At 47.7% G+C, this 14,396-nt stretch overlaps 1 protein-coding gene across 2 annotated transcripts in view; it reads right to left on the reverse strand.

Annotated features, from left to right (window-relative positions):
* The window catches only part of LOC138447726 (hepatic lectin-like), a 438,341-nt gene that overhangs the window by 220,081 nt on the left and 203,864 nt on the right, over positions 1–14,396 (reverse strand). For both annotated transcript variants that reach the window (XM_069604027.1, XM_069604026.1), the window contains exon 5: positions 13,112–13,174. In XM_069604027.1, the coding sequence (XP_069460128.1) occupies positions 13,112–13,174 (63 nt within the window). The remainder of the gene's footprint in view (positions 1–13,111; positions 13,175–14,396) is intronic.

The raw sequence follows: 14,396 nt of genomic DNA on the forward strand, positions 1-14,396 counted from the left end.
TTTAAGTCCGCCAAATTTGATGCTACTGGTCATCGATGGTTGTCAGCATGCACAACTTCTGTTTGGAATATCACCCTGGAGTTAATAACAAAGATGCAGATCCACTGTCCCGAAGACCCCACACATACAACAGCTCCAAGTCCCAACCTATTGAGATGGCCTCTGCAGCCACAATGATAGCCTTTTTCAGGAAAGATACTGGTCTGTCCACTGAATCAGCACGTTTTACCGATTGCCTAGGGGGGGCCGTGAAAGGGGTTCCTGTGAGCTATTGCAATGCCACCAGTCTAATGGCTCCGGAACCCCCGCACCTGTACCAGACAGACCTGAGACAAAAACAATTGCAAGACTGGGAAATAAGCAAAGTGCTGCAAGGAAAGGAGAATGGCGCAGCCGGACCATCACGCAGCCTCAATCTGCCCAATCACCAGATCTATCGCAAAGAATGAAAATCGCTAGTAATAAAGGGAGGAGTGCTGTACAAAGAGAGTCAAATCCAAGGGTGTCTTGTGCTGCGAGGCTCGTTACGGGCACTGGCCCTGTGCACCCTCCATGACCAACATAGATATCTGGGAACTGAACGGACAATACATTTAGCACAAAGCTGCTTTTACTGGCCACACCTAGGCCCAGAAGTAGAAGAGTATTACTGCACTTGTGCCCAATGCATTGCCCGGAAAACCTTCAGTCCGCCAGCCGTAGTACTTCAACATCTACAGAGCTCTGGACCCATGGACTTAGTTTGTGTGGACTTCCTGAGCCTTGAAATTGAAAACAGAGGGATTCAGAACATCTTGGTAGTGACCGACCATTTTACCCGATATGCTCAAGCATACCCCACCAGAGATCAGAAAGCAACGACCAAAGCGAAAGTGCTCTGGAACACATTTTTTGTGCACAATGGCTGGCCTGCTTGCCTACATTCAGATTAAGGGTGAGATTTTGAATCCAAGCTCATCAACAAACTCATGCAGCTGATTGGGGTAAATAAAACCAGGACATCCCCCTACCATCCACAAGGGGATGCACAAGCAGAACGCTTCAACCGCACATTGTTGGGTATGCTGGGAACTCTGAGGTGGAGCCAACATGTGTCCACCCTAGTGCATGCCTACAACTGCACAAAGAAGGACAGCAGCAGGTCCACTTTGTGTCAGTTGATGTTCAGGAGGGATGCCAGGCTACCCATAGATTTAGGTTTTGGGGTCTCCTCTGATGGCACAGGTGTAGAAAATATCGCAAGTATGTGAAGGACCTTCAAGACCAGTTGTCTCAAGCTTTCCAACTAGCGCAAGCCGCTGCCGAACTGAATGCACAACAAAACAAGAAAAGATATGATGATAAGATCTGGTTCCTCAACCTAGAACCCGGTGATCGGGTGCTCATCCGCAGTGTAGGGAAGAGAGGCAGAAAGAAGCTGGGGGACCATTGGGAATCGCAGTCATAACTGATTGAGTGACAGTAGACAGGGCTGCCGGTGTTCAGACTGAGATGGGAAGGCACCCCAAGGGATGTGAAGACCCTCCACCGGAACCCTGCCCACCCATTGGGGATGGTGTAGAAATGGATCTGACTGCTGCCGAAGTTCCTCTTTCCCCTAGAGAGAGGAGCACCAGGACTCATTTGCAGAAGTCGATCGACGGGGAAGGCCGACCCTCTGCAGGCTCAAGGACAGTGTCGTCTGTAGCCTCTAACTCGGGAGAGAAGGAAAGTGCCAAAGGCAGAAAGCCCTCCACCATTGACATAGATCAAAGGCCTGCAGACATTCAGTCCAGTCAGGAAGAAGAAGAAGGGGATAAAGGGTCTGAAGGCAAAGTCAAAGCCTACTGGCATGAAAGTGAAGATACACTTTCTGGTCCCTCGGGACAAGCTGAGAACATAGAGGATTTATCACCGGTTAGGCACACCGACATCGTCTTACCAACCCAGGAGAAATGCATATCTACGCCAAATTCTGTGAATATGGACAGGCCAACTGACTTAGGTGTTTTGCCCCTCAAGAAACTGACTGTTTGTGATGATTCCTCGGAGGAACATGAGGGGCTCCGCCGATCTCACCGAGAGGTCAGGCCAGTTAGAATGATGAGCTACGATGCCCCTGGGGCCCAAACTGAAATTATCAGAAGGGGCTTTCCTGTTCACACTACATATACAGAGGCAAATTCAAATGAACCAATCTGTTGTACTAAACAATGGTGGAATGTGACATATGTTATGCAATCTAAAATTGTCAAATTATATTGTATGCACCTCTGTAGCTGATAAACCCTTAGGGACAAGGTTTTCAAAGGAGCAGAGGGTGAGTGTAAACTCACATTTATTGTGGGTTTGTGTGTATGAATGAGCATGGTGTCATTTTGTCGGGCATGTTGTGTTCAATTGCGTGATAATATGTCTTCCTGTCATTTGGTTTTGCGCTCTTTGTGCCAGGCGTATGTTCTGGCTGACATGGTATGATCCACCAGCAGGAGGAGCGGGCCGTGCCGTGATGAGATTCCACCTCAGTGGCAGCTGGAGCTCTCCTGCTGGTGAACTGTAGTGGAAGTTCCCCAGGGAGCTTAAGAGCCCTGAGGGAAGCGTGGACAGGAGAGGCCTGGGAGAACTTGAGAGGGAGAGACGAGGGAACTGGGAAGGCAGCATCGCTTTCCCCGAAGAAGCAAGAGCAAGAACGTCCCATTCATCAGTCCGTTCACTGGGCCGGCGGCTGGTGTTTTGGTTCCCCGAAACCAGCGTGGCTGTGAGGAACCGGTTCAGGCCTCATTTATCCCCTCGTCGGGGTGGCTACCGAGGTAGGAGTGGGAAAGTAAACCCAAAACTGGGGAAGGAACCCACAAGGCAGCTCAAGCTCTTTATCTAGCACACGTGTGTTTTTGGGTGTCTCTCTCTGCCTCATTTCTGTGTGACAGAGGTGGGGGCTTATGGTGGCCCTAGGGACCCGCTGAGGCTTGGGTGCACAGGGTCGCGCTGGGTAAGTGTTGCTGAGGTGATTACTACCCAGTTCGGTCGGTTGGCCCCTAACGCGACTCCCATTGGTTTTCTTTTGCTACCTGAGTATTCTTGTGGTTTCCTTCATAGCACTGGACAGTTGGTTACGCAGTCGGCTCTCTGGGAAGTGTTCCCATCCTGGCAAGAGGAATAGTGCACCTTAGAGAAGAGAAAACAAAACAAGTGGCAGAGGAGGAAGGTCAGGTCGATTTGAGAGGGTTTGTCTGGTGGCAGTGTAATTTGAAACCCGGTGGGTCTGTTTGTGTATGGACAGGCCTGGTGCCGGTTTGATCCGCCCTCCTTTCCGCATCTAATATTGGGCGGTGTTCATAAAATAAGGAGTGTGCAGTTGTGCACTGATTCCCTAGTCCAGGGTGAAGAGAGGGGGTAACGAATGAGGTATCTCCAGGTTTGCGACAAAGGTGTTGCCGTGGTCTGTGACCGAATCTGAGGGAGATTGTGTGGTAATCTGCAGCTACCGAAATGCCAGGAGACTGGCATGGTTAAGATTTAGGTATTTAGCTATCAAATGTGATTTAACTTGCGCCCATGTGACCCACGGAAGGTGATTTATGCATGTATCTATCACACGTAATCCAACCTGTGCCCAGGTGACCCACAGAAGGTTATTGATGTATTTATCTATCAAACGTAATGCAACTTGCGCCCAGGTGACTCACTGAAGATTATTTATGAATTTATCTGTCAAATGTGATTCAACTTGCGCCCAGGTGACTCACTTAATGTTATTTGATGTTTCAGTACCAGAGGAAAACGAAGGCAGACACTTATGTACCCAGTCAGCAATAACTAAACTATAGTGTTGCACATAGGGGCCCCTTCATGTTCAATTGCTCAGGCATTCCGAGGGCCTGATTTTTATACTGTTTGTTTACATAAAGAAGGCCATGCCTTGCACCAAAATGAAATAAGGCTCTGACTGGTTATTTCAACGGGACACAAGAGTGAAGTGCGGTCACCAGAGTTGACCTTCCAGTAAGAGAGGGCCCATTCCCTTCACAGCCTGATCTAGGCCTGCACGGGAGGGTCAATCATTACGTCCCCTGGGGTTGGCATACGCGCATGTCTGAGGCAAGGTGTTAGAATCCCCTACTTTGGACTCCTACAGGTTGCTGCTCGCTCATAGTAATTCACATATAGGGAGAAACAGCGTACATTAGCATGGTCCACCTAAGCATTAATAAGATCTCACCATCAGATGGTGAAGTTTGGAAGGGTTAAAAGGTAGGTTGCACTACAACTGGTGGAGCTTGCAAAAGGAGCACTTAAGAAGAGAATAAATCTAACAGTTGAGGCGCAAGTCGATTCCAAAATTAATCCCAGATTCTGAAGGTTTTCTGCTAAAGGAAGTCCCTGCCTAAAGAAAGAATACTCACCTTAGTTATATACTGAACCCCCAGTCCATAGTCCCCTTTCATCCATGCTTCCTCCATTCTTGTGAGATATGCGATCCAGGCAGAATGAGGCCAGAGCATTTCACACAACAGAAACCCTGAATTGTATTGAAGTGAAGCCAGTGTGCATGTGTGGACACCCCACCGTGATGCCCCCTCAGGCTGCGCCCGCCAGTCCTTTTTAGAATTGCACATGGTCAGGCTTGATGGATGGCCAAGTCACAGCATGGTCAGAGGGTGGGTCTATGGAGGAAATGGGATTGTCGCTCCAATATGTAACGAACAACCCCCTGTTGAGGAAACACTAAAGAAGACAACAAACATCCATAAGGTTAAAGGTTGTCTGCGTGTCAGACAGCTTAGCGGAAACACTATTGGCAAACTTATTTCTATGCTCATGTAGTCCTGGGAGCATACATTCAGGAGAGGGACTGATGAGTGAGGAAGTTTGAGAAAGGGTCAGAAGATGGCGAGGCCTGCAGATCACTGATGGCCTGCAGCATGCCAGATCTACAGATGGCATAGGCTCACATACTTCATGAACAAGAGAAAGAGCAAAAGATAACAATGAATCCCAACCCAGGCTGTTTGGGGTAATGCCCCCATAGACTGTTACACTAAGAGGTTAGCCGTACAGGATGTACAGCCATCTGTATTCCATTGAGCTTCTATGGCCACAGGCAGGTCCACTTGAAACCCTGTGTCCTTGATGTGTTTGCTCAGTCTGCAGAACAGAGACCATTTCCATGGTACTAGACCCTTTATGTGTGCAAACTGCCCACTCCACCCATAACCAAGCTTACCTCAGGCCATTCTAGATGGGCATGTGTCCACTTCTAAGGAAATAATCCTGGTAGAGGGATTACTAGAGATGTTAATAATAGCCCAAGTTACCACTGACAACCACAGATGGGCAAGAAGGAAGATGCTCACTAACGAAGCTTCTAGGCCCAGCGATTTAGGAAGAGAAATAGAACATCCAATCCTTCTGCTGGCATTTATTGGGCCAATTCATGATGTCTGAGTGTAACGCGGCTTCGCGAAACTGAGAGTGGTTGCTCCACCGGCCTGCCGCATGAGGGCCGCGATCAGTGGAAGGGAAGCCTAAGCCTTTGGGATGGTCCAGTTTGGCAACCTGGCCATGGCCAGAAGAGATGGAGTCCCAAGATCCTCTGAAGATGCACACAACAGATACTACAAGGTAGAAAAATGTCCATTATTCCCACATATGTGTACTGAGTGAGGCCGCTCAGATGTGGAGCACTTCTGAGTGAGCCGTGTAGGAGTGAACACCCTGCACCTAGAATACAAGTTTGCAGAGGACTGTACTTTTCATGCTGTGCATAAGAGTGGCTGCTGTATTGAATGTGAAAACTGGCAAGAATAGCCTTGATTCATTAAACCCTTAACTGCCAGGCTATTATGCAAGTCTATGCAAAAAGGACGAGCATATTCGTCCTTGGTGCGAGGTTCAGAAACCTGGCCCTGAACTATACGAAGCTGACCTTGGGTAAATGGACTGCAAGGCTTCCCTTGAAACTCTGGGTGTCACGGACAAAGAAAGTATGTCCGCCCTTGAGTAGACAAAGCTAAAGTATGCCAGCCGCCAAGTAGGTGACAATCCATGTTAGCCATGCAGAAGCCATCAGAAGGGCGGCTTCTAGTTGGTTGATTTGCCCGTGGTAAGTGAAACCTCCGCTGCATGCTGAAGTCTATCACACCTGTTTGGAGGAATCCCAAACGAGCCGGAAGTTCCCACATGGTAGACATGGAGCCCCTGTATTCTAAGATAAGGGGCCACATTCACCCTGGGTTTGTTGCTTGATACCAAAAGCATTAAAATAAGATGAGGCCGTCAATATGGCAGACTCGCTTAGACCCGAAGAGACAGGCGTCCCTAAAAGATCCATAACAGCGTCTAGGCAGATCCGGATCCTTTCCCAATCTGTACAAAGTAAGGAGAAGAATGCAGAGACCTACCCCCAGGACTAGGGCACGCCATTGGTCCTTTGAACAAAGAAGAGCTAGTTTTGATGACGAAATATGACAAATCTATCCAGTACATGGGGAGATCAGAGATTTTGGCACACATCAGTGTGGTACCGCATACATGATTATCCAAGCTTGTCATTCCTCAAGAGCTTCTTATTAATTATTATTATATTATTATAATTGGTTATTTATAATACACTTAATACCCAGAGGTTTCTAAGCAGGACCCGGAGATCGAACCTGTGTTGCTCTGCATCATCTTGCTTCCAAGACGAGCGCGTTGCCCCTGAGCTATTCTTCCGTAACTCTCAGGAGGGCGGTGAATTATTTTTGCATTATTCATCACAGAGAAAATGAGAGTCTGTTTACCCTAGATCCAGATTCAAAGTTTGGTTGCATGGTGCGTGCGGATTGTGCCAAGAGAACAGAGTGTTAGTAGACCTCGCCCAGCGGATGCTCATCTTCAGACAGGGCTTGAGTCTTTTCCTCATGGTCACGCAAAGGAATCCACCATAATCATAGTCAGAGCCGGGACTCAGTTTGGCTTGGGGCTATAGTCCTCACCTCTAGAATGGGAGAACGGTGCTCTATCCATTGAGATATGTGGCGTTTCAGGTATTTACTTTGTGGGTTTCAGAGGCTAAGACCATAGATTGCTTGCTTCATTCTCTGGAACGCCTTTGGTAAAATCTAGCCACCATGTCCCGGTGAACTCGTACCTTTTCAGAAAGCCTCTGTAAATGTTTTTCCCTTTAGAGAATAAAGAAGGTAGGGTGCCTTAAAGGAGCCACATACAGACGAGAGACATTTCTAACATCCGTCCGACAGACCTACGTCATCAACAACTGCCACCCATCTGGATTCCAGGATGCCCCTTAAATTGATGAACTGAGATAAATATCACCGCAGCACCTTTAGTGGCTTCCTTGACTCCATTTGCAGACAAAGACGGCTGCTAAGTGATGGTCCAAATTAACACTCTCTTTATCACTTTCAGGGGCACGATTCAGAGTTGAATGCAAACATCAATTTTTTTTTTCTTTCTTGAGGTGTGTAGTAGAGTTTAACGGCACCTCACTGGTGCCATATTTTAACTCCTTGCTTTGGCATGCTAAATGGGATTTTGAAAGCAGAATCCCTCTGCAGTGCCTGCCCTGCAATGCTCATGGTTGATTAGGCTGTTGTCAAGCAGTAAATCAGGCACATGCAGAAGTTGTAGCTTTGATGCTAGGCCGCCACATTATCACTTTAACAAAATGTGGTGCTTTTAGGGAAAGTGTTCATTCGCCATGGAAGAACATTTTCCTTTTTTTGCATGCACCTCAGAATCAGGACCTGAGTCTCCAAGCCGCTTCATGACATTTGCAAGACCATTTGACTGGAGGTAGACAAGTTTAAGAGGCATTATTGTCTGATCCAAACTGGTAAAGTTAAATGCAGAATCCAAGTGGGGGATTTCAGATTATGACAACCTGTGCTGCCTACCAGTGAATTCACCCATGCTAATGATTGAAAAAACAGGTTCTCCGGAAGCACACAGAGATGACTCAGTCAGCACATCAGCAGCCCAGCTTCCACCATTTGGCGCACAGCTTCACCCTGAGAATAAGTGTGCCAAGAAACAGGGTCATTCAAGTTCAACCTTCTTGCACTTGGCAGACCCTGGTAAGTTATCTAGGGGATGTTGACAAGAAGAAACCCTAAGTAGAGCCTCTGTTTATCTTGCTCCAAGGAAGGGAAGACTCAAGCATCACTTCCTGTATCTTGTTTCCATGATAAGAGCACTCCCAGAGTATCACCTCCAAATGCTGTCAGGAAAATCACTGTGCCCATTGATGTCATGCCACACATCTATCTAACCATATGCTTTTAAAACACATACAAAGAGCGCCTTTTCCATAGTGTTACTGCAATGAATCAGACTTTGCTCTGAATGAGTGCAAGGTTGAGTAGGGATGGAAATGCCCACTCAGCCCTCACACTGCTACAAACCAAGAGCCAACACAATTATAAAGGTAAAACAGGCACAGTTAAGAGATATAGCTCTTTCTCCTTTTAAGGTAATGTGGGCCGAGGGAAGGCTATGCTCTGAAGAGGGGTGTGTTTGTCATTCAGTAGCAACCCAAACAGGAAAGCATAACAGTTACAAAAAATCTAAGGGTCTTTTCCCAACCTACTCCCCGGGGATCTTTGGCAAATGTGGACAAGGGAGGGCTATGACTTTTGGACCCCGATCCTGGAGGTGGGCAAGCGAGGGAGAATCACCTGGTTGGACGGCCCTCAGGGATTGGGGAGGGAATACCGGAGGGTGAGACATGGTATCCCCCTGGCCTACCCAGCTCCCCCTCAGCCTTCATACGATGTATTCAGGTACAATCTCCTCTTTTGCCCAAACACCAATTAAGTACTGTGGCGAAGAAGAGGAAGCCAAGAGGAGGACAGACATCCTATGAGAAACACCATTATAGTACTTAGAAGAAGAAGAAGATGCAGATCAAGGCACATCGACCTCTTCATTTTCGATGTCCCACTAACAAGGCCAGGCAAGGTAAGGCAATTGACATTAACCATGTACACCTGCAGCCTGTCAGGTATTCAGGACAGTGTAAAAAGCACCCAAGCACACAGTGGTTAGAACGAGTTAGGAGGAGGGCTGTGAAGTCGTGGCTGCCCAGGACCAGCTGCAGAAATCCAGGACGCAGAGACACGGAGGGCTTGAATGAGGGAGCGCCCTATAACAGCGTGGCCGGAAGCCTGACACTTCAGTTGCGAGAAAAGGTCTGGAAAAGGGAGCTGGGAGGTGTGGTAATCCCTTTTTTATGTGAACACCAAGTGCTTGTTCCCTGGGCCGAATCAAAGACCCAGGAGTGTCTGAGGGGCAGGTGGGAAGATCCTGCCCTCAGACTACAAGTACAGTGTTAGACAAAGGAAGGAAACACAACCAGAGAGGCAAGCAATGCGAAAGCCTGGTGTGTTTGAACAAGATACAAATTAATGTCTCGACCGCGTATACTGCAAGACGTGTCGGGTTAAACTGACAAAGAGGATTCTGCTGACACAAAGTAACAGAGTGGTTGCATGCATGAGTATACATTGCTGAAAGACTCGGTAGCTGAACAGGAAGCTCTTCTTAATAAAGGGAAACTGCGTGCAGAGCTGAAAGCCAAGGAAAATAGGGGTTCTTAAAAGGGGTTCTGTGCAAGGAACAAAAGGGAGCAAAATGACCAAAGTTGATGGAAAAGTAAGGAAACAAAGCAGAGAGTGCTGAGCAAGCATTGGGGTGGCCACCAGGGGGTAGATTGATCCAGGCTGGCCGTAGAGACCCCACTATAAATCATTGAGGTGGCAAAAAGGCAGGAGACTGATCCAGGAGGGCTGCAGAGACCCCACCAAAAGAACAGGAAAGCTCAGACAAAATAAGGCACCTGGTTGTGCGACCTGTATTGAGTGGATCGTGCGTTCTGACAACTGCACCATGACCAGGGAAGCCTTAGCTGTGAAAGAGAGCTGCAGGAATTAATGAGGCTACAAACCAAAGGGACTTGGTTTAGAGTGGGGAAGGGAGTCCCACCAGGAACCAATGGAAGAGTAACATGTTTAAATTAAAGTTTGGTACTTACCAGGAGGCAACTTTGCACCAGTTGAACATTTGTGAGTTGGAGAACAATCAAGGGGGTCTGGATTGGGCGAGGGAAGCCTAAGAGACCAGTTGCAGAGGTACATCATGAGAAGAAACAGGTACTGAGAACTTTTGTCAAGCCAATCTGAGTTACCAAGTAAATCACGAGAGCCTGTAGAACTTTCTAAAACAGAGTGCCTTGAACTTGGGGAAGTGAGCTTCAGAGGAGCTCTACTGTCATGCTAACGTTACTTTGAACATTACCTGAGTGCCTTGAACTTGGGGAAGGGGGCTATGGAAGAGCTCCATTGGCACATTACGAAGTCGGCGGTAAGGGGTTAACGGCAACGGTAAGGGTGCTGTTGCCTTAACCCCTTACCGCCTGCTTTACAAGGTCGCTTAGCGGGAGCCGTTAAGGGACCAGGGAGCTAATAACGGGCCCGCTAGGAGCGGGCCCGTTATTAGCTCCATCCCCATTCCCATTGAGCCCTTTGGGGACTCGAATGGGAATGGGGAATGGTTCTCAGAATGGGGACTTACCGGGTCCTCCAAGGTTGGAATGACCCGCTAAGTCCCTATTCCGAGAACCCGGACCCAGAATGCGGTAAGGGGGCAGCCATGGTGCTAATAGCACCATGGCTACCGCCAACCTCGTAATGAGGCCCATTAGCTTTACTTTGAGGCACCTGTTTACCTATAGAAGTGAGGGCAGGCATAGGTTTCGACACAGACAGTATTTTGTTTTGGACTGACAGACTTAGGCTTCCCTTAGTTTGCTTTCCTTTACGAAACATTCCCACCCTAGAGTTAGGGCAAGTTAGGTGTTATACCATAATGACCATTGAGAATAAAGGGTTTCAAACTGTGTTTCACTTGTCTGTGTCGTCTCTTGATACCATGCCTGTCTCACATAGTCCAAAATAAAGGGAATGTCCAATTAAGGGTCTATAAAACTAGATATACTTTAATAAACAGACCATCTGCAAGATGACTAAATAGAAAACACTGTGTAAAACCCGCTCCTGTGAAAAGGCAGAGAAAATGCAACAGACTGAAGAAAGTAGCACTATAAGCGTGAATACTGTCGTAGTAGAAAAGGATAGGTTTTAGGTGAAAGAAGGTGCTGAGGTGACCTAACTAGTCTCTAGTGTCCCAGTGGACCAAGGGGGCAGTTTGGGGTCAACAGTACCTGGTTTTGGTTCTTGGTGAGCTAACGGATGTCAAACCTGATGTTGAACCTAGATGTGAGAGGATCAGGCACAGTTTGGGTACCTTTGGATTGTGTGGGCAAACGCAACAAGCGGATGTGGAGTAGGGGCAAATGCAGTTGCTCTGTGCAGTCAAAAGGGGGCTCTCAGCAATTCTGGTCGGGCGGTCCCAGGATATCTTTGCAGTTGGGCCAAGCCATGTCGGTATTCTAGCCGTTGGGAGGGGTTGATGCGTGATGCTCCAGCGGTTCAAATCGGTGGGCAAAGGTCATCAGAGGTGGTTATCTTGGGGGCGTCGATGTGCAGATTGGTGAGGCAGCCATTAGAGGATTTAGCTGGGCCCAGCTGTGGTTGTAACCCTTGATCAGAGTTGGCGTGTGACTCACCAGTGTTTCCAGTCGGGGTCCCGCCATCGAGCACTGGCTTCAGGTCTAGCGAGTGACCTGTGTAGCTAGGGCACGAAGAAACACAGAGCTGGTGGAAGTGCAAGCAAGTGTTCCGGTTGTGGGAGGAGCACAAAAGCCAGTGCCGCTATCTTCCCTCTCATTCAAGGTGCGGTGATGGTGGTGTGACCAGTTTGGTGTGGTAGATCAGTAACTTCAGCTGGTCTGGTCCTCCAGACTCTCTGAGACACACCCAGAGGGATTCGGGACAGGATGGTTCCACTCAGGAAAACAAAGGGGGTTCTGGGAGTCCCTCTACCGGCACGAACACGGCCCATGGACCTGTTCTCTGATGGATGGCACCCGGGAGAGTCTCAACCAAGTCTTTAGTTCACTGTCCCTTTCACAGAGGAGAAATATTCCTGCATATCAGTCTTTGTCCTGCCCAGGGGCAGTCCAGCACTGACATGCTAGGCAATTCTCCTAGAGCAAGAGTGCCAACAGCAACCCCAGATACGTGTTTTGGCCTAGTCGGGCCTCATCAGTGAGGCACAGCTGTGCGTCTCTAAGAACAGTGAGAAAAGGGTCCATGTCTGGATTCCCCTAGTAACTTAGGGTAACAATCCAACCAAGAACAGGGCAATGGGCCGTGTTCAAGCCGGTAGAGGGATTCCCAGAAGCCCCCTTGTTTTGCATATTTAGTATCTTTGGGTTTCACTGATGGCGCTCGTGTTGCACACTCTTAAGGATATGTTTCCACTGTGTCTGTTGGATTCTAGACAAAGCAGATCAAGGCTTGAACAGTCGCCCCCTTGGGGTTTCCATGAGCATGTCAGCATCGCGTGATAGACATGATATTAATCTCCCAGAACACCCAGGTCCCACTTTTCATTTTATTTCCTGTGCTAAATATGAGCGTGTTCTTGTTGAGGGGATGTGCTGTGTTGCCCTTTCCTCTTGGCGGTTCAAAGACAGGGTTGTCAGAACCCTTTTATATCCTTAGTAAACCCAAAAATAATCACATATTTAGTACAACAGCACGCCGACCAATCAGCAACAATATTGGCAGGGTTCCCCCTTGATAGGACAAACAAATGCACACATGTAAACATGACATTCATGTATGAAACTTTCATGAATTAAGATTTTTCTCTGAAAAGAAATGTAATTGTAATTGGTTATTCATAACACGCTAAATACCCAGAGGACCCAGGGATCGAACCTGTGTTGCGCCGCGTCCTCTTACTTACAAGAGGAGCGCGTTGCCCGTGAGCTATCCTCCCGAGACATGGGAGCAATGGTGTGTGGGGGGCTGGATTATGTGAAAGAGTTACTGGACACACTAGCTCATCACCCCAAGGTGTATTCATATGGGCGTTAAAAACATAAAATCAGGCCTCATCACAAGACGGGGAAGGAGCCATTGTACCATAAATCTCCCATGATGGCCCTGGACACTACGTCCTCAACGTTTCTCCTGATGGTAGATACAGAAGAGATAATACTCACTTTTAGCCTCCATGTTAGTGACCTGGTCCCTGATCGTTTTCTGGCCATCTGCGGAAGACTGAACTGCCACACAAAGGAGAAAAAACGACAATTAAGACAGGCTTTATACAGCTCACTTTAGACCATCATAGCTGTAGGTCAGAAGAGTTGGCCACCTTTGACATTTCTTAGCTTTTAATCTCTTCCAATGTTTGTAAGGGCCAGAGAAGTACTAGGAATGCATTTGTATTTTCCAATATTTGTCTTTTGCTATTACCAGCTTGGGATGTCACTGCACTGCTATTCTTTTCATATTGTGCATGCAGTGCACTGAGTCGCCTGTAGGCGCTTGGTCATTAGCACCTGTGAAATGTGACAGATTGAGAGTTTTATAGACTATAGCCCTCCATGTCAACACAAGCTCTCACACACAGACTCTCCATGTGACCCTGGGTCCTCGCCCTGTCTATGTGAATAAAACATCTGCGACCATCTGTCAATGTGTGAAGAACTCCTCACAACTTTTCCATGTACCCTAAGCTCCTCACACTATCTCCTCATGCAAACCAGACACCTCACACTGTGTCTGTCCATGCGTGCTAAACCTCAGAGTGTCAGTCGGCATTCGTGCATTCCCTATGCTGCCTATGTGCCCCAGGCGCCGCAAACTGCCTCGTAGTGTGCCCCAAGCGGTGTACATGTCTGCATATATGCCCAAGCCCCTCACACTGCTCGCTCATGTTCCTTAAACGGTCTGCCAACGTGCAGCTCCTCACACTTGATTATTAACATGACAATGCACATGCTCTAGGCTTGTAACGCTGTCTTTCTGGAAGCCTCTATACAGTTGTGTTAAACCAGGATTTAATATTCCTGTTGTCAATAAATGACTATCTCTCCCTTTGGTTAATCCTTATATAAATTCCTCTTTTCGTGCCAGAAACTTTACTTTCTATTCTCCTGATGAAGAGAAGACTGTATTAGATCTTCTATTGGTCAAAGTTCTAATATCTGTACATTAAATGTTGCTTCTGCTGAGATCTTTACTTTCATCTCATTCTTCATCCCCTGTTTCTGATGTCGATATCACCCAAATCATCTCTCCTTCTGATCCTACTGCAGCTCCCTCTGACATCACCCCATTGCTTTGATTGCATCTATTTTTCCTTCTCTCTATTGTCTTGACATTTGTATAATAATCTGGACATGTTCCTGTTACTTTTAAGAGGGCCACTGTCGGGCCTAATCTCGACAAGTCTACACTTAATCCATCAGATACGTCCAACCTTCCTCCAATTTCTCTTCT

This window comes from Ambystoma mexicanum, chromosome 3q (genome assembly GCF_040938575.1).
Source record: "Ambystoma mexicanum isolate Mex_15411 chromosome 3q, UKY_AmexF1_1, whole genome shotgun sequence".
Classification (NCBI taxonomy): Eukaryota; Metazoa; Chordata; class Amphibia; order Caudata; family Ambystomatidae; genus Ambystoma; species Ambystoma mexicanum.